The sequence below is a fragment of the Ostrea edulis genome, chromosome 8 (assembly GCF_947568905.1).
Source record: "Ostrea edulis chromosome 8, xbOstEdul1.1, whole genome shotgun sequence".
In the NCBI taxonomy this organism is placed as follows: domain Eukaryota; kingdom Metazoa; phylum Mollusca; class Bivalvia; order Ostreida; family Ostreidae; genus Ostrea; species Ostrea edulis.
In genome coordinates this window covers 20365980-20390102 of record NC_079171.1, presented here as the reverse complement: position 1 = coordinate 20390102, position 24123 = coordinate 20365980, and the positions used below count along the sequence as shown (strand labels likewise).

Here is a 24123-nt window from a genome sequence, read left to right as displayed (position 1 = left end):
AACTTCATAGCAGAAAAAATAAATACAGTGTCAGCAAATACCATTGCACATGTGAAAACATGACGTATTTAGACAGTCGCCTTGTCGTATGAATCTACGAAATCTCCATGGCACAGATTTGCACAATAATTTAAAGTCAACTTTAAGATTTTATGAAAACAAAAATATTTCTCTAGTTTAAGTTTCACTACTGTGTACCAGGCACCAATTTAACAACAGCCTGGACAGGAGACCATAAAAAAGTCACGGAGTGTACGTACCCCTACCGTGGGACAAGCCGAGCAGATGTTTGCATGGTCGTGATACACATCTATTGGAAAGTTATAGCTTATGGACCAATATATTATTTTTAGATTAAGTTCTAATTAACTATTTTTAAAGTTTAATCATTTTCCATTGCTTGCGGCACAAGTGTCGGTGTCAATGTCGGTATAAATTTCACGAGGCCACGCTTAATTAATTATATTAGTTATACATAGATACATATACCCGTAGGTTTGATATGCTCGCAGTAATAAAGGAGCGAGTTAGTACAGAGCCGTTGGTTAACGACTTGCGAAGAGCTTATCTTATGTGTATCAGTGTACAGTATGTATTGTGAAACTGACGAGAGAGCATTTTGAATAACTGTAGTCAAGTAGGGGGGGGGGGGGGGTGTACATTTTGTGTCTCTGTTGTTGTTAAAATTGTATCTCAATTATCTCGTTAAATGCTCATATAAACGATCTTCTGAACTAAGAAAAATTATCAATGCGTCCTCATGCTGCATAATCCCATCGTAGCTCTGATTCCGCTGAGTGGGGTCCATTAGATGAACACCAATGTAGAGATGAAAACATGCCATTTATGGAAAATTATGAAAAATATATAAATCATAATAGTTTAACAGCTAATCACACAATGCAAAAGGATATTTCAATAAAATTATAAACGCACAAAAATACAAGCTACGTAAAGTACAGCAAAAAGTTGGCACATCAAAACATAAAAGTTATTGCTTTCACAAGCATATCTGTTCTCGGAACATCAAACTCAAAATAATATTGGCTCTCCCTTATGCATTTGTATATATACGGGTACTTCTGCACCCTCTTACTTTCATCCACCGCGCAAGATGAATGTACCGGTACACGTGGTGGCTGTTATTTTTATCGTGTCAACTTTTGTGAACAGCTTACAGGTGAAAGCAGGTAAGCAATGTTTCGGACAGTTGTCGAATTTTAACTTTTTTCCCCCAAATGCTACAAGATTTATGAAAGGAAAATAAAATTCACTGCATGCGCATTTCTTTTCATAGCGGAATCATTCGTAATTTGTTGTGTTCTTAGCACGTATTTTAAGTTAGAAGGAAGTTAGCTCCTAAATTTTTCAGCATGCACTATATGTTGGTACTATTTCAATACGTGTGTCTATTTCTTTGGTCAAAATATATTAGATAAATCATGCCAGTTGAAATTCTTTATGTCAAATCAAATTTAGAAAGGGTTTTGGAAAGGGCTATATTTTTTTCAAAATCTATATGATTCTGTGATTTCTATTTATATGTTACATGTAACACGATACGAATAGTAAAGATTGGAACTAATTCAAATGTAGTAAATTCATTAATTTTGTTAGTTTGTTTTATATATCAAACTGTACATCGTTTTATCTTTTTTAAGGAGAAACAAAAAAAAACAAACAAAACAAACAAACAAAAAACAAAAAACAAAAAAACCCTTGGATTAATTAACCTGACATTTAGCTTAAAAACTGTATTCCTTTTAAAATGGACTGGTTCACTATTTAAAAAAAAACCCCACAACCCATTTTTCATTTTTCTATGTTAAATTTTGACCTTCTGAATGCAAGAATAAAAGCAATATTTTAGTTTTAATTCTGTGTTATGTAAAGAAAGACTCGAATCTTTTTAGCAATATTTTAGTTTTAATTCTGTGTTATGTAAAGAAAGACTCGAATCTTTTTATGTTTACCAACAACCCAGTGAGATGTTAATTTTGTAATATAGAGCATCTTAATTTTGCACAGTTACAAATTTAACTTTTAGATGGCGCATTTTACCTAAAGAATACTTGAAATGTGATATATCGATATGATAAACTTAGATTGATATAAATTTCTTTTGAAAATTTCGTAAACATTAACACATCACAGTCTTTGTTAACAAACAAGTAAACTCTCAAAAATGAGCTAATTATGCGATAATAACCTTAATTTTTTGTGAAACTTTTTAAAACTTGTGCTTGAGAACTCTTTTTTAGCCTTATGAATTTTATGTTAAACTAAAATAAATTTGAAAGTTTTAAATCTTAAAATCTTGTTGTAAATATCCTCCACTTTTCATCCACATTAATTTTCGGGTGTACCTACTTCAGCTCTATGTAGTTGTCCTGACATCAAAACTGGTCACATGATTGTCTTGTGATTGTGCATTGAATCAAAATTTGAAGAAATATCTGACCATACAGCTTTGAATTTACCCCCGAGATTACACACAAACGCGCACACGTGTGTAATCATATATTGTATGTAAAATGTATGTAAACATACATATCCTAGATATCTCCTATTCAAACTTCTAAAGAACAAAATTTCTCAATTCTTAAAACAATTTATTTCACAAGTATGCTACACCTAAGTACTATCACCGAATTCTTTAAACTACAGGGCCCAGTTGCACGAGGATGAGTTAAGTTTAACTGACAATTAACAAGTTAGTTTCTGACAACTAAGTACAGTGTAGTTAGTGGTTTAATACTGATCTCATTGGTTGAACATTTCTGTGTCAATTCAAATTTTAAGAGGGTTTGGCAGGGACTGTATTTTGTAGCGGAAGCATTGATTAATAAAAAATTTCTAAATCTGCATGATATCATCCAATATATCTCCTATTTTTATACTCTTATATGTGTATTTCAGTTCCATAATCTATGATACAAGTAGTTGAGACTTGTTCCAAGTTCAAATGTTGTAATTTATTAAATTTTGTTGATATATTTTTCAAACAGAACACCGATTCTTAGAGAAGTTTAAATTGATTTACTCGAAATTTTGTATAAAAATTCGGTATTTTCTCCAATAATTTAAAATTTGACCTCACACTTCTTTAGTTCCATTTTGAATTGTAAGAAATTTTAGAAAATGACAGTACTCCTAATATGTCCTTTTAATCTCTCAAATTTAATATTATGAAGTGTTTTGCATATCAAGTGCAAAAAGGTCATTATTTATTTCCATTACTTGTATTAAACTTTTATTTTTATCTGTATTGTTAGAAGACGTGATTTTGTATCTACTTTTGTAATGATTGATTTGCGTTGCTTATGTTGTGTTGACACCAACAGGCAAATCAATTTAAGCTTAATTGAATGAATCTTGAGTCAATTTTAAGTGCAAAAAGATTATGTTTAGAACACTGTAGCTCAATAAGAAGCCCAGTTTTTCTTTTCAATAACAAGCCCAGTTTTTCTTTTTAATTTCATAATTCTCCTTCAATGTAGAAATCAAAATTACACTTCCCAAAAAATTGACATTACTACAAATCTCAGGTGCGAACATCTTTAACGCTATATAAATGTAAGAGTTAACATTTGGATAGTTAACTGTCTGTTAAAGTTAACTAACCGTCGTGCAACAGGGTCCATATATACATGATAAAAAATTAAAATGGGCAAATATTATCCGTGCACTAACGTACCTTTTATTTTACGTACATCACTGTATGTATATTCCAACGTAAGTGGACACTACCCCCCCCCCCCCCCCCCCCCACACACACACACTACCCCCAAACTTCTGTCTACTTCTCATTATGATAAATGATCTTGTATTTCTCAGTTTCACATGACCTGGATCAGAATCACGAAGGGATTAACAGACTGATAGAATTACTTAAAAGATATGACGACCAACCGAAGTCATCAAAGGCGGACAAACAGAGGGACAGACGGAGGCAAAACGACAAGGAAACCGGAGATCCCAATCAAGACATCGGTGATCTAACGAAAGAAAGTTGGGAGCGGATCAAGGAAAGTGAAAATCCAACCAACCGTCTGGACAATTGGGTAATTCAGCATGTCGCCTGCTGGACAATATTGGGTAATTCAGCATGTCGCCTGCTGGACAATGAGTTGGTTAATTCAGCATGTCGCCTGTTGTGTGTAGTACACAGATGACCCACTATTGTCTGTCTGTCTGTCTGTCTGTGGGTCTGGTGAAATCACTCTCTTATAATTAGTATGCCTTCTCAGAAGGAAAGGAACCTGTTGGTCAGTCGGTAAATGATATGTTAACCACAAATAACTTTTATTAGTTTTCAGATCAGAGATTAACAGAATTTAACGCCTGAGTGAATTTTGCATGAATTTCAATTGGGAGAAATATGACATACAACTGTATTTGTTTTGCAAACATTTCTTCTGTTGATGCCATATATAGTTGTTTTTAAAGCTAATGATAAAAAAGGGGCAAAATGTAAATGAGTGGTTTCAATTTTCTGCCATTTCCAATTTTACATTTCGATATTGATTTGTAGAAGGAGGACCAAGATTCCCCGCTGGCAGATCTCATGGAAAGCTTTGTAGTTCTGGAGGGGGATGAAAAGCTCAAGGTATATAAACATACACATTCTCTTCTTGTCTCAAAGGACCTCCAACGGTTTTACAGGGGATTAATCATTTGTAATAGAAATAAAAGCCAGTCGCAAATGTTGTTGTCACACCCCTTCCCACCACCATTGTATTTTCGAAATAAGATACTGTAATGAAGAAGAAAAAACCCAGACGCACAAGATTTTCTATTACATATCGTAAAAGCCTTCATTGACTGTATGTAATTACGTTGAGTCTTGTCTCGGAAGGATCACAGAAGTACCGGGGTGGGGTGGGGGTGTTATTTTGAAAGTTGTTGTAGTGTAATGAACAAATCAAAACAATAGTGATCCAGAAGCCTGCTCTGTTTTGTGAGATATTCAATTACAACTAGATGGAATAACTTTCACCATGAACATTGAATCCATTTAATAAAGAATTTTGAGAATCACGATATACCCGTATCTCCCCTATATGTTTGGTATATGAAAGGAAAATGATGTGAAAAGCTAGGCTTAGATGAAAAGCGACAGTCAGGCTGCTTTACGTATCTTTTCCTATAGAAGAACTGAAGCTCTAAAGGGCGAGGGTGTTCCAATTTCCCAAGAGAGAACTACAGTTTTGCAGCATATCATTTTCTTGCTTAATCAGTATTAACTTAGTACTTACAAAACAAATGTCGAAAATCATGCATAATTTAATATTTAATATAATAATATAAGTTATAGATTAAATAAATAAAATTCATGAGTATTAGGTAACTGAACTATTAAATAATACAAACCATATTACCTGCACTTAATTATTGTATGTGAATATTGTTCGATGAAGTATATTATGTTGTTCCGGAGTTTAGCCGCTGGGACTACGGCCCTGGGAAAAGTCTGTGGTCCACGCGGAAAGCAACGACGCACATGTTCGTAACACTGGACCCGACAAAAGGGGCGTGTCACGTTCTATCAAATCCGAAACAAAGGTTAGTAGTGTGCTGATATACTAGTATAATGATGTCGATGTCCTTGTGTTATTCTAATGATGTTAGTGCGCTATTCTAATGATGTTGATTTGCTATTCTAATCATGTTACTGTGCTATTCTAATGATGTTACTGTGTTATTCTAATGATGTTAGTGTGCTATTCTAATGATGTTGATTTGCTATTCTAATGATGTTAGTGTGCTATTCTAATGATGCTGATGTGCTATTCTAATGATGTTGATGTGTTATTAATATTCTAATCATGTTACTGTGCTATTCTAATGATGTTGATGTGCTATTTTAATCATGTTACTGTGTTATTTTAATGATGTTGATGTGCTATTTTAATCATGTTACTGTGCTATTTTAATGATGTTGATGTGCTATTTTAATCATGTTACTGTGTTATTTTAATGATGTTGATGTGCTATTTTAATCATGTTACTGTGTTATTTTAATGATGTTGATGTGCTATTTTAATCATGTTACTGTGTTATTTTAATGATGTTGATGTGCTATTTTAATCATGTTACTGTGCTATTTTAATGATGTTGATGTGCTATTTTAATCATGTTACTGTGCTATTTTAATGATGTTGATGTGCTATTTTAATCATGTTACTGTGTTATTTTAATGATGTTGATGTGCTATTTTAATCATGTTACTGTGTTATTTTAATGATGTTGATGTGCTATTTTAATCATGTTACTGTGTTATTTTAATGATGTTGATGTGCTATTTTAATCATGTTACTGTGTTATTTTAATGATGTTGATGTGCTATTTTAATCATGTTACTGTGCTATTCTAATGATGTTGATGTGCTATGATAGTGATTTTGAAGTCTCATGTTCCAACAATGACCACAGAAACAATTAAACAAGGAAACGTTTGTCTTCATTTTCGAGCTAAAAATTGTTCAAATTGAAAAAAGTACTAGTATTCAATACTACCTAAATGTTATTCAAAATTGGTGAAAACAGTCCGATTGGTAATTAAACTAATGACGATGGAAAAATTGTAATTAAAAAAATATTCCTGACACACAATACTTTGAAGACAAATCACGTGAATTGGGATGAGATATCTATTCAATGTTTGAAGACAAATCACGTAAATTGGGATGAGATATCTATTCAATGTTTGAAGAAAAATCACGTGAATTGGGATGAGATATCTATTCAATGTTTGAAGACAAATCACGTGAATTGGGATGAGATATCTATTCAATGTTTGAAGAAAAATCACGTGAATTGGGATGAGATATTTATTCAGTGTTTGAAGACAAATCACGTAAATTGGGATGAGATATCTATTCAATGTTTGAAGACAAATCACGTGAATTGGGATGAGATATCTATTCAATGTTTGCAGAAGGACTACCGTTTGCAGAAGAGAAATTTTGCTAAATCAGAGAGACTGTGGGAACACGGTGTCATACCATACGAAATAGACCCCAGGATCAGTGAGTTTTCAGTTCCTCAGTGAAAATGTTTCGTTTTCAGTAAACATGTTATTTTCAAAGTTACAGCATAAGTCACAGTATGAGTTACAGTATAGGTTTCTGTATAAATCATAGCATAAGTTACAGTATAAGTTTCTGTATAAGTCATAGCATAAGTTACAGTATAAATGTCTGTATAAATCATAGCATAAGTTACAGTATAAGTTTCTGTATAAGTCATAGCATAAGTTACAGTATAAATGTCTGTATAAATCATAGCATAAGTTACGATAAAAATCATATTATAAGTTACAATATTAATCACGGTATAAATTACAGCATGATTTACAATATAAGTTACAATGTAAGTTACAGTTTAACTCACAATATAAGTTACAGTTTAAGTTACAATGTAAGTTAAAACTAAAGTAGAGAAATAGTTAGTTAATAATGATTAAAGATGTTTGGATGAATGAAATAGTAGTATACAAATCAGGAATGGTTATATCTGTGTTAAGTATAATAAGTCATAAACTTTCTTTTACAGCCCAGCCTGACTTGATAGCCACCATTAAAGCTGGCATCGACCAAATGAACAAGTACACGTGCTTACGTATCCTGCCTCGTTCTGAGACGACCAATCTAAATCTTCCTCACAAACAGTACATTGTCTTCCAACCAGATTCGTGAGTATACCGTGTTCACCGCTAAACTGTATTGAATTTATGTCGTAGCAGAACAATTAGGAGTTGTTGTTTTTATTTTGAAGTACAGTGTGTCTAGCACATCTTAATAATTGGCAGAATAACCCGGATTACAGGATATACGTTATTAAATCAACTGTGTGACCCAGTAGAAATATCACAATATCCAGATACCATAACTTGTAATCCGGGTTAGAATAGGTCCTCGGTACCCCTTGCTTGACATAAGAAGCGACTAAATGGGGGGGCGGTCCTTCGAATGAGACCGCAAAAACCGAAGTCACGTGTCACAGCAAATATCCTTTCCCGCTTAAAGGCCGTAAGCGCCGAGCATAGGCCTAAATTTTACAGCCCTTCATCGGCAAAAGTGATGTCTCCATATGAGTGAAAAATTCTCGCGAGGGACGTTAAACAGTATACAACTAATTCACTCACCTTTGTTTTTCTGCGAGTACTCGCATAAATATTAATTCCCAGTCTTATTGTGTTTGGGCTACAAGTGGCATTCGATTCCGACATGTTTAATGTATTACGCGGTATAAAGCATATGTTTCAGTAAATATCAAACGATTTTAAATGTGGTAAGAGGCTTATAATATTGTATATATGTTTAAACCTGGACATATCCGTGATGATGTGCTAGTACTTCATTAGTGTACTGTTTTGTAGAATCTGTATATCGTTCATTGGGAGATACGAATACCTCAGCACTGACGCCCAGCCGATCGGCCTGAGCTACCCGCTATGTAATCAGGTAATAAGAGAACCAACGTAGAAACATTGACCAAACACCAATAACAATCTCAAAGCAAACGAAACTGGCATACTTACAATACACTGATATGTAGGAGTGGGTAGCAGATCATTCCCCCTCCTCCTTACCCTCCCTCCAATTTCTTTCATTTTAACATATTTTCTTGTAACACAGCATTTACAGTAGGATTGGAGAAACGTTATCAAAACTTTAAACGTCTTCTCTCCTTCTTCAGATTACCTCCCCTCACCACTCGTGTTTCTCCCTCCCTTTTCTTTTCCTCTTCTTCTCCTCTCCTTTTCCTTCAACCATGTTCTTCCCCAGGCACGTCTGCACTACAATGTAGGTTTTGACATAATTAGGTAAGATCAAAACGAGGCATTATAGTATAGTTTGAAACCTCAACGTGAATATACTATATTATGTCGCCTTATCAGATATTTTTTCCAGATTAATGTCGACTGATAAGAATAAAATCATGTTGACTGGATACATGTATATTATAATTCGACATATCAGAAGATTATTTAGACTAGCCATATTATTTATGTCGACAGTTCAGAAAATTATGTTGACAACGGGATGACAATTAAAGGCATAGGCGTAGCCTTTGTCAACATCAAATTTCTGATTAGGAAGATAATTATATGTTAAAGTAATTCACCCTCCTGTGATGTCATCAGATTTTGCAAAATCAATGATTTATTTATTATCATTTTAGATTTATGCATGATAGGAACGTACCTTTTGTTGGAGTCTTTTTCGATAGTTATTGTAAAAAATCTTGTTAAAAATAAATTATTTCAAAAGTTTAAGTTATAGATGAATAATCAATGATAAGTTTCAAAATATTGAATCCAAGGGCAATAACTCTGTTTTTATTGATTTCTCTATCAAGTTTAATATGCGGTAGATTCCCTTTGTTTTGACAGACATTTTGTATATTTTTGTGAAGAAGCGGTTTTATGAAATTGTTATGAATGCTATTATATTGCCATAACCAGTTTTTATTAAATTTTGATAACGCTGTTTACGGAAAATTGCAATTTTCTGACGGTGATATATGACTCTGTTTATGTATGTCTCGCATCTGAAAAAGTTTGATGATCTGTATATTTTATTTGGTAATTTGTTAGTTTGAACTCTAATAATTGGAAATAAATACACCTTTTAAACTTGTATCAGATAAAACTGCGAGTATGGAGTTACCTTAAGTCAACATAAAGTTCTGTTACTTAAGAGACATAATGAGCGAAAGATTTCCTCGATCATGGCAACTTCACATAACAAATGTGATGCTCCACATTCTATCCATGACTTATGTAGGTCAGTTCTCTTAAATTTCAGTTGCAGACAATACTGCATGAGCTGATGCACGCGGCAGGCATGCACCACGAGCAGTCACGTGACGATAGAGATCGCTACATCAAAATATTTTACGACAATGTGGTGGGAGAAACCGGAAACAAAAACATGAATATCCACCCTACCTATGACAGATACCCGTATGACGTCGAGTCTGTGCTACAGTATGGATTGTACGTAAGTCGCCACAAGGGACACAACCAGTGGTGGTCAGGGCGTCTTGTCCAAATTTAAAATATGAGGAGGGCAGACTCCAAGCCCTGGGGCTGTTTGCAATCGTCATTAAATAAATAAAGCATTCGATTAAATATGGAACCCAAAAGTTTATACCGTTCTCAGCAATGTCGGGGATAGAAGAAATTTTTATTTGTTAGAAAAAAGGACTGCATCCCTTTCCAAGGGTAGATAATATTTTTAAATGATGAAAAGAGAATGGGTGTTTCTAAATTCTTCTCAAGAACTGCTGTTAAATTGTATGTAATGTTATGTAATGAGGATTCAACTTTGTTCTGTGACCTCCCCACGGAAACAAAGCGGGACACAGTAGAGTTTTAAGTTAGATGTACATATAGGAGTGTATTAATAACAACCACAAGGTTACAATTTGTCAAATTGATTTACATGTTCTCATGTAAAGCAATCTGATTAAAATACAGATCTCTCAAATAGCGCACAGCGCTATTTGAGAGATCTGTATTTTAATCAGATTGCATGTAAAGCAGTATAGACACCACATCCCCGGGAATATGGCGGGAAAAGTGAGAATTTAAGCTGTATGCAACGCTGCCATTTCTCTGTTGAGCGTTCTAGACAGTTTAAAAAGTGTCAGTTCTTTTCGTCAGGATCTAGCTTTGAACAGTAACATGAAAACCATGGAACTGAAGGACAAGCTGCTGGAGTTTCTTCCGGCAATGACGAGGAACTTGTCTTTCTATGACGTGGCAGAAATCACCAAGGGTTACCAGTGCACAGGTATAAAAAGCTACAATTTATAAACAAAAGTCCAGCTTCTTCATACTGCTGAAAACCAACTGAGTATATGTAGCAATCATTCATATTCTCTGACTCTCAGACAGTCAATGTTTTAAGTGTACTGCTATAAATGTGTTCGAATTGTTTGCATGGGATTATGAACAGTGGCGTAGCTTCCATTGAGGCAACCGAGGCAGCTGCCTCGGTAAAAAAAAACAACACCTTTTACGTTGTTAAAATGTCGATAGCTTCTGGGGGGCGCAGCCCCCCAGACCCCCTGCCTCGGTAATATTCGAACCCAAGCTACGCCTATGATGAATCTTGCGATCGATCAATGGAAAAGTACAAGAAAAGTCCCCGTGCAACCGAATTCTGTAGTTTCATTACCGACTGGGGGCCCATTTTTTCCCATTAGAGTACCCCCTTCCCTTCCCGCAATCCCAATTTTACCCATGAAAAAATATATGTTATTACTACATTGTATGGCCGTGTACGTGACATTTATAGAAACCATCGATGAAGGTGAAATAGACAAGGTTAAACAATCATCAGTTTCAATGGTTGCCGAATTGGCGGGAGTTTTATTTCCGCGTGGACAGTTTTACTTTCTTTTGGGTTACTTTGTGCATGGAGATGATAGACATTTATTGTGAAGATAGTGTATGAATCAGACATGCTAGGCTGGCAAAGTTGGTCGTGTTCAGCAGGGATTTAGAATTTTTCTAAGACAACATTATTATGCATACCGTGGCGGATGTAGGGGACGGTATTATGGAGGTTGGACCCCCTCCCCATGGTTGAACTATTGTCATTTTGGGCTCCTTAACGTGCTTCTGGGACGAAGAAGATATTAAACATGGGTCACATCTCCCACCTTTGAAATAATTCTGGATCCGTTCCTGTTACATTTTTTGTATATATCCTATAGCTTTCATTTATGATCATTAAAACAAAGAATATATTGAAACGGATGGATTGGTCAATCGCCGGAAAAATGAGCAGAAATGAGACATTAATGTGTCAAAGAATGGAGAAATAGAATAGGAGGTATTTCTACAGACTAGAATTGTCTCTCCATCTTTCAGATCATTGTGCATCGCTTCCTACATGTGAAAATGGCGGGTTTGTCCACAAAGGTTGCGAGTGTTTGTGTCCCAAAGGCTTGAAGGGGGACCGATGTCAGGAGGTTGATACAGATTCCAGTGAGTGGGGGTGCCTTACAACTTAGCCTAATCCATGTTTGATTACAAGTTTCCTTCTTCTTTTTTTAAATTCAGCTTCACGCAGCAGATTGAGACAAAACTACCATTGCTTTTCAGATTGTGGTGCGGTTGTCTCGTTAGCCGAGGGTGAAAGCCAGGAAATAACCACACCCAATTTCCCTAACAACTACAATGCCGGTGCTGAGTGTACCTGGTTAATCAAGGTACTGAAAGTACTGCTAGTATTAAGATAGGAATTTTTAAAAATACTCCAGTATCACTACTATTCCATTTATTTTTTTTAAAAATTGCAAACTAAATTTTGCGTTTCCATAGGCAAGTATCTTGACGTAATTATACTACTGTTTTTCTCCGTAAATACACATACGTGGGTGTGTATGTCCTCCCCAATGTTCGAAGGGTCATTTCTTAGGACCTGCCTTAAGGCGGGTGCCCTCTAGTACAATGTACTCACTTTGTCCTTCCGTCAGATCTTCCTATAGCACACAATGAATTAAGTTTTTGTGGGGAGATTTTCCAATACAACCTGTCCTTGAGTAAAATGCTGTCTATTTCATACTGATTTTGACTACAGATTACTTCGTTTACTCGATCGAGATATAGGGCTTACGGCGGGCGTGACCGTTCGACAGGGGATGCTTCCTCACCTCTGTTATGTCCAGGGGTCCGTATTTGACCTACTCTTCATTTTATATTCTCTATAGGAGTTATGAGATTGATCACTGTCCGTTATTTTCACCTTTTCACTAGGCGGAGAAAGGCACCGTTAGTTTTTGAAGGGCATGGACACGATTTTGGTACCAAAAAATATTTAGATATTTGATCAATAAAATGATAGCATTTGATTCGTGTAACAAGTAGCAACAAACTTAAATTTAAAAAACTGACGCAAATATGAATTTGAGACATCTAAACTTTTCATTTTCAAAACAAAGCACGGGCCCTGTTTATATGTTTACATATCACATGGCATCAGTTGACGGCTTCGTTGGAAAGAAAAAGCTTTTACAATAATATTCCTATAAACTTGGTATGTCTGTCTATCCGTCAGCACTTTCTGCAGCACACTGTAACTTAAGTTCCTTGAGGTTATTTTCATAAGTCTTATACCTAGTACTTGGATTAGGCAGAGGAAGACCCTTTTCGATTTTCAGATTTATGACTTGGCAGTTTTCTAGTTTACAATAATATCCATTTCTAAGGGCCCAGAGAACAAACGGATTAAGATGACGATTCTGGAGTTCCACGTGGCCTTCAACCAGTACCGACGGTTTTGTTACCACTGGGTGGAAATCAGATACAATCTCATTGGTCAAACGGGAATCAGGTAACCAATAGTATATCTGTTATCATAGTAAACGTTTTATTTCTGTTTCGATATATATATTATATATATATAACATGTATATTTTATATTTGAATACCTTTCCAGGGAGTGTGGTTATCATCGACCCGGAAGTGGCGTTAACGTCGTGACATCATCGGACGCCAAAGGCAAAATGTTACTCATGTTCAATAGCGCTTTCAACGCTAACGTGCCGCCTACCAAGGGATTTAAACTGAAAGTAGAAGTCGTCTAATTAAACAAGAAAGCATAACACTGTTTATCAATTTTGTGATTATGAAAGCAGGCGAAATGAAAACAATTTTGTAAAGTCAGTCTTGAATTTCTGAATAAAGTCGGAATCATTTTGCAGGTAGTTGTTATAATAGAATTAGTATGCATCAATGGCACAGCAAATCAGACCATCCATCCATCCATTTAACATAAGTGAAAATTTCAGTTGCAATTTTAACAAAAATAACTTTTACACTATGCAAAGGATTATTCGTATAATGGCAGCCTTTATTGTCCAAATAAATTTAAAAAAAAAAAAAAAAAAACTTAATTGATTTTTGTTCCATAGGAAGGTAATGTTCAATACAGTCTCGCGTCACGTCATTTTTCTGTAATATTTAGTCATACACATAACCTCAGTCCTCGATACATTTTCTCAGTTATAAACTAAAGTGTTACATTTTGTCAACGCCCCCCCCCCCCCTCCCTTAAGACATAGAGCACTGCTTATGTATATTTTTGTTTGTCACGACTTAAATATTTAGTTTAGATGATCTAAAATGTTTGCGCAAACCTCCTGTACTTAATGTTTCCATGTTATATAAGGCTTAGGCTTTGATATTCAACTGAGTAATGTACAAAAACTCTTCACTAGACAATCAATCAGACGAAGGTCTTAATCGCTTTGGTTTTTCAACATCCAATAGACTGGAAACAATAAAAATTGATGTACTGTATCTTATTCATTATATTATGCATGAACCCCTCACACATTTTTTTTTTTGGCAGAGGGCTGCATGTTCTTCATAATCATGAATTAAACACATACATGTATTCACAATATACCGAAGTAAAAAAAAAAACAAAATGAAAGGTTTTTCAAAGATTAGTTGAATTTTCACTCGACATGCATGTATAGCTAATTGGATTCTGTACTATATAAGGCTTAGAGGCTGGCAATCCCTCAATTTTGGTGGACAGACCTGTACGTGTGCCTATGTTAATTTGTATACACAAATTGTACACAGTCTATAATTCAGTGACGTAGCTTCCATTGAGGCAACCGAGGCAGCTGCCTCGATAAAAAAAAAAAGACACCTTTTACGTTGTTAAAATGTCGATAGCTTCTGGGGGGCGCAGCCCCCCAGACCCCCTGCCTCGGTAATATTCGAACCCAAGCTACGCCCATGTAATTCCACTTCGTATCCATTGGACCCTGTGCCGTGTCGGGGTCATGAACTTAACCAGTTTGATAGAGGAATCTATGTACTCTTCATAACCATACGTATAGTGTGCGGAGATAAAGAATGTTTTCATCGAATGCATTTTCATTTATTGAGCCAGAACCCCTGTCTGGTGGAGGTATCATTGCTTACCATAATTATACGTGCACACTTTGTCTGCTAGATGTCCCTGAAATAATGCAAGTGATGTAGCATTGAAACCAAGACGCGAGGCGTTGAAAGTGTTATCCCCCCCGCTTTGGTGTTGGGGAAATCCCCGATAACTCCTTTTTAAAGATGCAAAACTTACATCTTCTAAGAGCCAAAAATATCATAGTTTACTCATATTAAGTATGGTCTATTCAGGGAAACCTGCATTATCGACGGCTCCATATTGTTCGTGAATATGCTTAGAGAGGTTGCTTTTATGATTTCTAATTTGAGTTCCATTTCCAAACGGTTTCGCGTCTTAGTAAAGCTTTCGGCTTCCAATGCTACGCCACTTGCAATCTTTCAAAATATTTAGTCATCTTCATTCATGCTACACATACATTTGGGAGAATCTAGAATGTTTTGTCTGTACAGATCGGAGAGCAGCGATGTCTTAGTTTAGTGTGAATAATATTGACCGTGCGTTTACCAAATGAAAAATATTTTGGAGGCTTAGAAACAATTTCCCCCAAATGTATGTGTGGCATGAATGAAGATGACTCCCACATTTTCTTTGTATGTAAAAAATACCTGGATGCAAGGTTTAATCTTTTCGGTACTTTTTAGACTTGAAGTCAGTATTATGGAGATACTAACTGCTTTATCTTCTCAGCAGTTCACAAATTTATCATTGAATCTGGAAGATTTAGATTATGATACTTTTATCATTATACCACTTGCCTTTATGTATACCATTTATTGTGCAACTAGAGATTGTTTTTATGAAAAGTAAATGTCTCCCCAAATTGGAAGTGTTCTAAATGAAACCTCTTCCCCTTAACGTACTGCATGGTATGGAGGAGAAAGCATAGACAATATGAACTCCGATAAGCCACATAGGAGAAGTATTCACAAACTATTTTACACCCTCCACACCTCAGATTTACTATAACTTTTAAGTAAAACCATTGGATCCTCCTGTCTCTACAATATGAACATCTGCAAATGGCATTGCATCTTCGCTAGCCAAGTGTCCGATTCGCATTGAAGTATTGTACAAAGAACAAGTCTGTCGGATAAGCAATATAGAAGCGTTCACAAGCTATTTAACATCCTCCAACCCCCCTATATCCTCTGACTTAGAAAAATAATTGGATCCTCCTTTCCTCACAATCTGCACATCTACAAATGGCTATGAAGCATTGTACATGTACAAAGTTTCAAATCTATCAGATAAGCCATATAGGAGAAGTGTTCACAAGCTATTTTACATCCCTCACCCCTCTTAAATCCACGATAACTTTTAGGATCCCCCTGTCCCAACAATATGCACCTCAACAAATGGCAGTGAGGCATTGTACAAAGTTTCAAGTCTCTCTGGTAAACCATATAGGTGGAGAGGCGTTCACAAGATGTTGTGACAGACAGAAAGTACAAAAACAATGTTTCCCCCTGGAAGATATAATTATATGACAATTGTAATAGATATCAACATCAAGAAAGGAAATCGTAAGTTGTGAGAACTTGTTTCCGATTCTTAATATATTGAACACATATACCCGGTACAATAAAATATGTTCACATCAAAATTATCAAGGATGTCTGTAATGCAAGGTTAATCCTTTCTCATATCCCATCTGATGAAACATTTACACGATTAACTTTGTGGTAATTCATGAAATTTACTTAACAAGAGGCCCATGGACCTAGAATCGCTCTTCTGATACATTGTAGAACAGGCAAAAATTCTCACTAACCAAGATTCATCAATTAACAAAGTTTGATGATGTTAAGTCAAATAGTACCTAGAAATTTAAATGTAACTGTCCAAAAGTAGGTCACAGTGACCTACTTTTGGTCGACACACTGAAGATTCAAGATGCATCAACTGACAAGTCAAATAGTATTCAAATATAGCCGTCAAATTCCCCAAAAAGGCCACAGTGACCTACTTTTTGGTCGTCACACTCCAAAAACTCAAGATGCATCAACTGACAAAGTTTGATAATTGAAGTCAAATAGTATCTGAAATATTCAGATACATGTATAAACGTCAAATTCCAAAAGTAGGTCACAGTGACCTACTGTTTGGTCGACACACTCTGAAGACTCAAGACCCATCAACTGACAAAGTTTGATGATTGTAAGTCAAATAGTATCTGAAATATTCAAATATAGCCGTCAAAATCCCAAAATAGGTCAAGGTGACCTACTTTTTAGTCAACACACTCTGAAGACTCAACATGCAACAACTGACAAAGTTTGATAATTGCAAGTCAAATAGTATCTGAAATATTAAAATATAGCCGTCAAATTCCATAAGTAGGTCATGGTGACCTACTTTTTGGTCAACAAACTATGAAGACTCAAGATGCATCAACTGACAAAGTTTGATAATCCTAGCTTTCAGTGTCCAAAATATGCATCAAAAATTGAAAATGTGAAATTTGAATGTCTGCAAAATTCAAAAAGTAGGTCACTGTGACCTACTTTTTTTTTTTTATATATAAATATGTTTCGAGGCCTCTAGACGCATCAACTTACAAGGTTTGATGATTCTAAACCTCTCGGTATCTGATATAACCTAAAATGTATTCATAAATGATTAGCCATAAAATTCAGAAAGTAGGTCATGGTGACATACTTTTCACATTTTCCTAATTATCTCCCCTTGTTAAAGGGTCACAACCCAAGTTTTAGTACAAATGAAAGCCCTTGGGCCAAGGATACCATGTGACAAAAATAGGCCAAGGGGTTCTTGAGATACAGCCCTTTTTCCAAAAAGTTGACGCACACCGCACGCCAGACATATGGCCAATATGATTAGCTCTTTGAGCCTTCGGCTCAGAAGAGCTAATAAAACCGTATGGGAATTAAATTCCCTATTGGGCACTTCGCAACTGATTGCATCATTTTTAAAGGCTTAACCCAACCCTAGCAACAATGAAATTCACAATCTTAAAAGGTCTTTCACTCAAAAGATGTTCCACACCAAATTTGATAAAGACTGTCATGTTCTTTCAGAGAAGCTGATTTTGTCCAAATGTTTCAGTGAATTAAGGGACCTAGTAATACTGACAGGGACATTTGCTAAAAACATACTGAATTTGAAACAAATCTATTAATAGTTAAATCCACACTTTGCTAAAGTTATGTCCCTTGGCCACCAAACCACAGGATTCTCAGTGGCCTTTGCAAGTCCTGAGAATTTAAATACTTTTGGTAACATAAAGAGGAGAAATATTATAGCTCTGCTGCTCGGCCAGTCTATTGGCCAAGGAGGAGGCCAGTGACCCTAGGAAGTGCCCCTCAGCCTGGTTCTTCCCAATGACCTTTGGTTTGACCCCTCAAATGTTTTGTTTTTTTACTTTATTTATACAATGTATGGATAGGACTATTTTGGAGGGCAAGTGCTGCCCTCGTAATATAGATATACTTGAAAAAAAATTACAAAACTAATATCTTACATGTTTTATTTTGTGTATCCATAAATACAATATAAAAATTTCAGTACAGATAAAACAGAGATTTGTAATCTAATAAACACAAGAGACTGACAGAAAAAAAGAAGACTAAAATGACGACCAGTAGAGAATGGGGACAAAATCACAGTACAAAACTACAGATGCTAAAAACTAATTATTTCAAATGAGAAAGTTGGCAGTTGTTTGCTGTAAAGAGAGCACCATAATATTGTCTTAATATACGGACTACCCATATAGATGTATACTGATCACTGAAAATTGTTGTCTAGGAAAAATAATTCTGTTATGGCAACTGATGGAAATATAGAAATGGGAATCATGAAGGAGGCATATACATGCAATAAAGACTTGTGAAGAAAACATAAAGATAGGACTTGTGGAGAATAAACAGCATGACATCGACATAATATTTACAGTTATACACAGAATATGCACAATTTCAATTAAAAAAATGTACCTTGTTTTATTTTATGTTTCATCTAAAATAACTAATAAAATATATACATCATCAATAATAAAAGAATAATTCAAAGCAACATGACCCTATTGATATCACAATGAAATCATTCAAAACCAAGTAGACTATGTGTAGAGACTAATCGTGTATTATATTTACCAGTATACAAAGCAGTCTCTAGGAGAAGGGATAGGCACCACACATCTCTACAAGCTCTCACACTAAGAGAGGTAACTCTAGTCAATGTCTGTATAAGTTTCTATCTCACTCATTTTGTGACTAGAATGTCAATATTTTCATCTCCTAGTCCATATGTACACCCTACAAGTCAGTCAAATATGTACACTCTAGAAATTGGCCCATTACACCCATTACATACACTATAGAAGTCGGCTCATTACACACACGCTAGAAGTTGGCCCACAATCTACACTCTAGTAGCACCGGTCTGTTTGCTTCTTCTACAAAAGAAAGAACAGGATATTGAAAAAAAAAAAATCATAATTTTGCAAGGTGATTAGTTATTGACATTAGTTGGGATTTGTAATTTGTTATTGTCCATTGTTATGTTATTTTACAATGACAGCAGAAGAAATTAATTCACCATGAAAATTGAGAACTTTATGATTGAAATAAATTCAAACTTAACCCCCCCCCCCCTTACTTTCTGACATTCAGACCCCCATTCCCTTACTTTCTAACATTTAACCTCAGTCCCACTCCTACTAACACTCACTTTCTGACATTGCCGTGGCCTTCGATGGCTACATTACAACGATCCTCCACATCAGTCCAATCTCCCTCAAAATCCTGAGGTTGGGGACATGAACTCCGGCGTTTCCTGCTGCCTGGGGATGTTTGTTTCAGGGTCTCCACATCATTGAACACCACTGCAGTGCCTCCGCCAGCCGTGGGGTGGCAGTCCCCCTGTCACAATCATCAAGTCATATTAAAATTCAAGCTTCAACACCACAAAACACAGATAATCAATCTCTAATCATCCTATCTTAATATATGCTAACATTCATCTCTATATATCTAGTGATGACCAGCCCTTGTCCTGTAAATTCACATTAATGTATACATATATCTAGTGATGTCCAGCCCTTGTCCTGTAAATTCACGTTAATGTATATGTATATCTAGTGATGACCAGCCCTTGTCCTGTAAATTCACATTAATGTATACGTATATCTAGTGATGTCCAGCCCTTGTCCTGTAAATTCACGTTAATGTATATGTGTATCTAGTGATGTCCAGCCCTTACCTTGTATAATTTGGTGGTCAGGTTATCTTCGGAGTCCATGTCCTGGTGGGTCAGCATGTACTTGGACACCTCTTTGGTGTCCTTCACCTCCAGTTTGGACACTGATTTCTTCTTCTTCATTTTAGGCTGAAGTACTGTATCTATAAAGACATTTACTTTCATCTATTAAATCATTGTATACATACACATCTCATTGCATACACTCATATGCATGTACAACTCATTGTATGTATATAATCGCGTACAACGCATTGTACGTATATAATCGTGTACAACTCATTGTACGTATATAATCAAGTACAACTCATTGTATGTATATAATCATGTACAACTTAATTGTATACACCAACATCTCATAGACTGAGAGTATACACACAAACACACATAAACTCATGTACAACTCGCATATTATATATTGAGAATGACCATCATGGTGAAAGAATTGCAAAATTCAAGACCAAAATTTCTGTTAAGGATCTATAAAAATGTATTACATGTGTCAGAAGTAAATTGATTTGCAATAAACTTCATCAAGTTCTTATCATCACAAGGAAGTGCAGGTAAAAAAAACAAAACAAAAAAAAAACAAATAAGGCAATAAAAAATTGAATTATCTGATTCTGATACATGCAATTACTAAAATTTAGCTCTGTGCAATTGAGAACTCTCCTGTTGTTGAATGCAGAGGATGAACATAATTCTGTATGTAAATATAGGATAAATCTTGGATAAATATAAAACAATGAACACCGACAAACAGAGAAAAAATACAACATTTGATGTGAAGCAAATAACGCACACAGAACTTACCGATGACTGGAGAGGAAGAGAAAGATACAAACAGGTCAAACTACTGTGTATATGTTAAAACAGAACTGCCAAGCTTTATATTCTAATTTCATTGTACGCTGCAGACATGAATTCTACCAAATAGGACTGTAACAATCTCTATGACAACTGACCTAGTTCCACACTTCCTTGGGGGCGATGGTCTAACCAGATTTCAGCATTGGATGACCTTGACCTCCTGTGTCGATGGTTGTATGCTGGTGTCTGAAATAAAATGACAAGTTTTGTTTCCATAAAATGTTCTTTCATATCTATCGACAAAAAACAATAATAACAAATTCATATTCTTATTAAACATTTCAATTCACAAAACATTATGAATTCAATTATACAAGTAACATTTAGAGTAGATTATCCGTTGAGTTTTGGACTGCATTTACTAATAAAAGGGGGGACAATCCATTGAAATATTATTTTGCTTGATCATAAGTATGTCCAAAAATGGAAGTTCCTTTTGGCTGATTTCGATTGAAAACTTGTAGTTTTTGTGGAGTTGATTGAGTAACAAATGAAATTCTTTCAATTCCCCAGAAAATGAAGCAGTCATCTAAATAGCATTTCCACTGGTACTTAATATAATTAGAAAAATCAGATCCAAATGTTGTTTCAGTTTTGGTATGCATTTTTCTCTCCAGAAATCCTAAAACAAGGCTGGCGTAAGTCGGTGCAACCAGAAATCCTAAAACAAGGCTGGCGTAAGTCGACGCAACCTTTGCACCTTTCGCTGTACCTTTAATTTGTAAAACGTACATGTTATCAAAAAAGAAACAGTTGCTTTGAAGAATTAGTTGCAGTCCTTCAAGAAAAAAGTCCTTTGGGAATCTAGGGTTTACTGTCAAATCATTTTAATTCATGGGGGCCAATATTCGTGGGTAAGCGATACGATGTCACTAGAAGAGATAACTCCACTTGATTTAAAAAAATGTTTGAGGACGCGAAAATTCACGGATAAGAGGGACCAGGGTTTGACACTAAGGCACGTCCGACCGACTCAGTCTACTAAATGATAGGTCCGGTCGGGTAAAATGTAGATTTACTAGTCTGACTGGTCGTTTGAAAAAAATAAACAAGAAACTATACTTTAAACTATAACATATTTAATTTATTCTTAACTGAAAAAAGATTAACTGTAGAGTTTGCGAGCCGCATGATGACACAATCTCAAGTTTTAGTTCTAATAAATAAGTTGCGGTCGGAAGTGATGTTTTACGACATCTACTCGATGTTAATGTGTGTAAAGTTATGCTTTTGACGAATTTATTTTCATTTTAAAAAAACGCAATTTATTTGAATCAAATTTAAGAAAGTGTTTATCAAATTAATAATTTACGTCGCAAACAGCCATTTTTCGGTGTTGACATATGTGCGGGAATGTCTCTATATTCAAATACGACTTCTCGTCCTCAAGAAAAGATGTCCCAAGAGAAAAAAAAGTAAAAGGTTGGGAAGAAACAAAGCAGGGCTTATGAAATAGGGATTTAAAAAACGGTTCAGGTCAAAATGAGAGAGCATTAAATTGAAAGACGAGACTAAAGCTCTTTTTTTTTTTGAGACAATTAAGTACGTTTTCGTTCATGCAAACTTAATGTTTGACATTTGAATTAAGTACATTTAAATATGGAAAAACTATCAGTTTCTGGAAAGTTAGTCGGGGCTAGTGGATTTAAGGTCAGGTCTAGCAAAAATCGTTTGAAGTAGCCCGACTGGTCTAGTGCTCAGAAAAGTAAATGTCAAACCCTGGGGACCCACTAACATCAATCTCCCACAAACAATGATGATTCCACAGCATTTGGTTTCCATGTTTATCCAATCAGAACGAGGGCTTCAAGACCCGAGGTGTGGGGTGTGATAGGATGAAGGTTAGCTACATCAAAACTTACAAATGTTTTATCCTCTGTAGCTGTGTCAGCAATATGACGCCATCTCTAATAAAACTCGGAACTTCTGTACAAAGAGGTTTGAGGATTATATTGTACAAATTAAGTCGCTGAATGGGACAGGACGGGCCGGCTATTATTGGTCTCAGTTTTAAATCGTCCGGTTTCAATAATTTGATATATATATAGATTTCCTCCCCTGAATTCAGGCTTTTATTTGTCTTGATTTGTGAATTTTAGGAAATCCATAAAAGTTGCTACTTTTCACATCAAATTCAAGCAGGTATTCCTGTTCCTTTTTAGTAAGGGTAGTAGAAAATTTTAAAGTGAATTTTCTTAATGTATTTACCATTTTTCTATCTTCACAAATAGACAACTCTTTGTAAAACTCAGAATTAGTTAATTGATGTAAGGCCATATTTTTGTAGTGGTCTTTGTCCATTATCACTATAGTAGCGCCCTTCTCTGCCTGTTTGATTATGATGAAATCATCTTCTCCCAGACTTTTTATTGCCTCCTGTTTTTCTCCTGAAATATTTTATTTTACTTTTCGTTGTGTTATTTGTCTGAGATACACTTTTGAGACATTAGAAGATGGTATATCTTCTGATAGGGATAGTCACTCAGATAGCATTTCTTCATTATGTATGGAAATTCAGTGTGAAGCGAATTACAAATACACTGTACATGTAAAGGAATGGAAATATGGGATACAAAAACAGGAAAAATATGTGCAGAAATCACCCCATGCTAATACAAACGAACTAGGTATTTATTCCTTGTAGGCTTTTCTGTGAAGTTCAAATGTCACTTGTGCATCACAGGGCCTTCGTAAAAAGAAAAAAACAACAAAAAACCCATTTTTATTACAGACAGAACACTGGTGACAACAAGAGGTACTGTGAGCAATGCTCACTAAGAATACCCCCCGCTTACCCCAATCTCCCAAAGGGTGTTGGTAATAGGTATAAACTACCTCTTTTCTGAGTGTAAAAAACAAATGGCATGACAAACCGAACCATATTGCTACTTCGATGTTCAGTGCGCATGACCTTTGGACCCCAAAATCGATAGGGAACATCTTCATTCCATGGGTAGTCCATAAGTTTGATATGGTGACTGTAGGTGGAAAGGATAACGCTTTAGAGCCCGGAAACCATATTGCTACTTCGATGTCCAGTGCGCTTGACCTTTGGACCCCAAAATCGATAGGGAACATCTTCATCCCAT

At 35.5% G+C, this 24123-nt stretch overlaps 2 protein-coding genes across 2 annotated transcripts in view; one reads left to right on the top strand and one right to left on the bottom strand.

Moving 5' to 3' along the window:
- The first annotated feature begins 1114 nt into the window (after nucleotides 1-1114).
- On the top strand, nucleotides 1115-13719 carry LOC125662916 (protein SpAN-like). Its single transcript, XM_048895259.2, has 13 exons — nucleotides 1115-1190; nucleotides 3838-4064; nucleotides 4535-4609; nucleotides 5446-5535; nucleotides 6940-7030; nucleotides 7557-7695; nucleotides 8383-8467; nucleotides 9815-10009; nucleotides 10675-10804; nucleotides 11890-12006; nucleotides 12124-12230; nucleotides 13230-13354; nucleotides 13460-13719. Exons 1-13 carry the CDS (start codon nucleotides 1115-1117, stop codon nucleotides 13605-13607), a joined length of 1605 nt encoding a protein of 534 aa, XP_048751216.2. The 3' UTR covers nucleotides 13608-13719.
- Nucleotides 13720-18414: 4695 nt separating this feature from the next.
- The window catches only part of LOC125661616 (kinesin-like protein KIF23), a 40133-nt gene continuing 34424 nt past the window's right edge, over nucleotides 18415-24123 (bottom strand). Inside the window, exons 20-23 of the mRNA XM_048893687.2 lie at nucleotides 21130-21220; nucleotides 20168-20307; nucleotides 19637-19827; nucleotides 18415-19361 (exon numbers count right to left, since the gene is read on the bottom strand). Of these exons, the coding sequence (XP_048749644.1) occupies nucleotides 19328-19361; nucleotides 19637-19827; nucleotides 20168-20307; nucleotides 21130-21220 (456 nt within the window). The 3' untranslated portion in view covers nucleotides 18415-19327. The remainder of the gene's footprint in view (nucleotides 19362-19636; nucleotides 19828-20167; nucleotides 20308-21129; nucleotides 21221-24123) is intronic.